We start from the raw sequence: 1,879 nt of genomic DNA, 5'->3' as shown, positions 1-1,879 counted from the left end.
TTCCGATCCTTAAATCTTACCCATCCTAACAGTACTTCTTTACTATTTTCTCCCTACTTGCAGGTTATAACCATCAGTACTGGACCCCCACCACCAGCAGTGAGTATTCAAAACTGAAACTTCAATGCCCAGTGGACCCTTATTCCCCAGAGTGCATTCTTCAGGAGAGAAGCTGTTAATGTCCCCTCCAAAATGTCCAGCTTCAGCCTCACTGCAACTTCCAATCCTCCCAATGTCTTACTCTGAGTCAAGACAGAAGCCCAAATTCCAATGGACGGTTTCTGCACCATGTTCCTTCAAGATGGGATTCAATTATTTTTCCAATGTTTTTATTTTTTTCTCAGCTCCAGTGACTTCTACATTCTCTCCAGAATCTTCTATGTCTCTGTCCCCCAACATCAGCTCTACAGGTAGGAAGTAACCTGCTCTCTGGGACCTACAATACTTTACCTCTTTATGGTCTGGTCCTTATTAATCACCCAGCCTCAGCCTGTCCCCTCACTCTGTCTATCACTTGGTAAACTTTGGCCGCATCAGACATTTGGTTGTTCTTGCAGTGTCCTGACCTCTGTCTGGCCTTTATACTAGCCTTTCCTGAAGACTAGCTACTCCTGGCACCTTATTGCCTTTTGAATCTCAGCTCAATCATCACCTCCTCTGAAAGGCTTTCCCAGACCACCTTATATAAAGTGGCACTTCTGAATACATACCTCATTTCTCTATCCTAATACCATGACCATTTCTTTTATAGAAAGAAATGGTCATGGTATTTTCTACCATCTGGTTATTTAGTCTTTTATGTATTTGTCAGCTTGAAGCTGAGCATCTAGTCAGCAATTTATATTTATAGATTGATTGAATGGATGAATGTAGCAATCTATCTATACATCCACGTCTGTGGATTCTCTTTGAACATGGAGAAAATCATTCAGGATCTTAGTCGTGAATTTGATTCTTGCCCTGTCTTCTTGTCTTGCCCATAGGTGGGCCTGAGGGTATCTGAGTTTCCAGGAACCTGGTACAGGGCCTTGATTTATGCCATGAAAACTGTCTTACCTCAGCCCTTAAGATTTATTTTAAAAATTGAGTGTATGGATGGGTATTTTTCATGCTTATGTCAGAACCTAGACTGGGCATCCCTGACCCTTAATCCTACTGTGTGTCTGAAGTTATGGAATACAAACTGGTGTCCTATAATGTGAATTCTGCCTTCGGGCCTTCTATATTTTATACATCATGGCATGCTTTAAACAGCATACACATTCTCCATATCCTCATTGCTCTACCCTTTTGATCAGCTCAACCATTTATGCAACATGCCTAGCCCTTGTAGGCTTTTAAGTATGTGATATGTGCTATAGACCAAGCCATTCAATGATTGATATCATTTTTTCTCTGGATGCATTCAAGATTTGTTCTTAAACTTTGTTTTTCAGAAGTTTGATTATGATGTGTCAAAGCACAGTTTTCTTTGAGTTTTCTGTTAGGGATTTTCTAAGCTTCTGAATCTGAAAGATGTAGGTTTTTAAGAAATTTGAGGAAGTTTCAGCCACTATTTCTTCGACTTCTTTTCTGCATTAGTCTCTCTCATTCTTGTCTTCCAATGAAATGATAGTGTCCTATGAGTCCCCGAGCTCTGTTCATTTTTTAAAATTAAGTTTATTGGGGTAACATTGGTTAATACAATTATATAATTTTCAAGTGTACATTATAGTTTGATATCTGCATATTCTATTGTGTATTTACCACCCAAAGTCCAGTTTCCTTTGGCTACCATATATTTGGTCCCCTTTACCCATTTCACCTTCCCCCTACTCCCTATATTTATAAGACCTGAAACAATAAATTGCATAGAAGAAAACATAGGAACTAAACTCAT

The 1,879-nt window shown here is 39.2% G+C and overlaps 1 protein-coding gene across 1 annotated transcript in view; it reads left to right on the top strand.

The window, feature by feature from the left end:
• The window catches only part of LOC102897698 (mucin-16), a 35,463-nt gene that overhangs the window by 30,967 nt on the left and 2,617 nt on the right, over positions 1–1,879 (top strand). Inside the window, exons 11-12 of the mRNA XM_025050539.1 lie at positions 64–99; positions 345–410. Coding sequence (XP_024906307.1) covers positions 64–99; positions 345–410 — 102 coding nt within the window. The remainder of the gene's footprint in view (positions 1–63; positions 100–344; positions 411–1,879) is intronic.

The sequence above is a fragment of the Pteropus alecto genome, unplaced genomic scaffold, assembly GCF_000325575.1.
Source record: "Pteropus alecto unplaced genomic scaffold, ASM32557v1 scaffold37, whole genome shotgun sequence".
Classification (NCBI taxonomy): domain Eukaryota; kingdom Metazoa; phylum Chordata; class Mammalia; order Chiroptera; family Pteropodidae; genus Pteropus; species Pteropus alecto.
The sequence above is the reverse complement of the archived record's forward strand: the minus strand, read 5'-3'. Positions and strand labels throughout refer to the sequence as shown.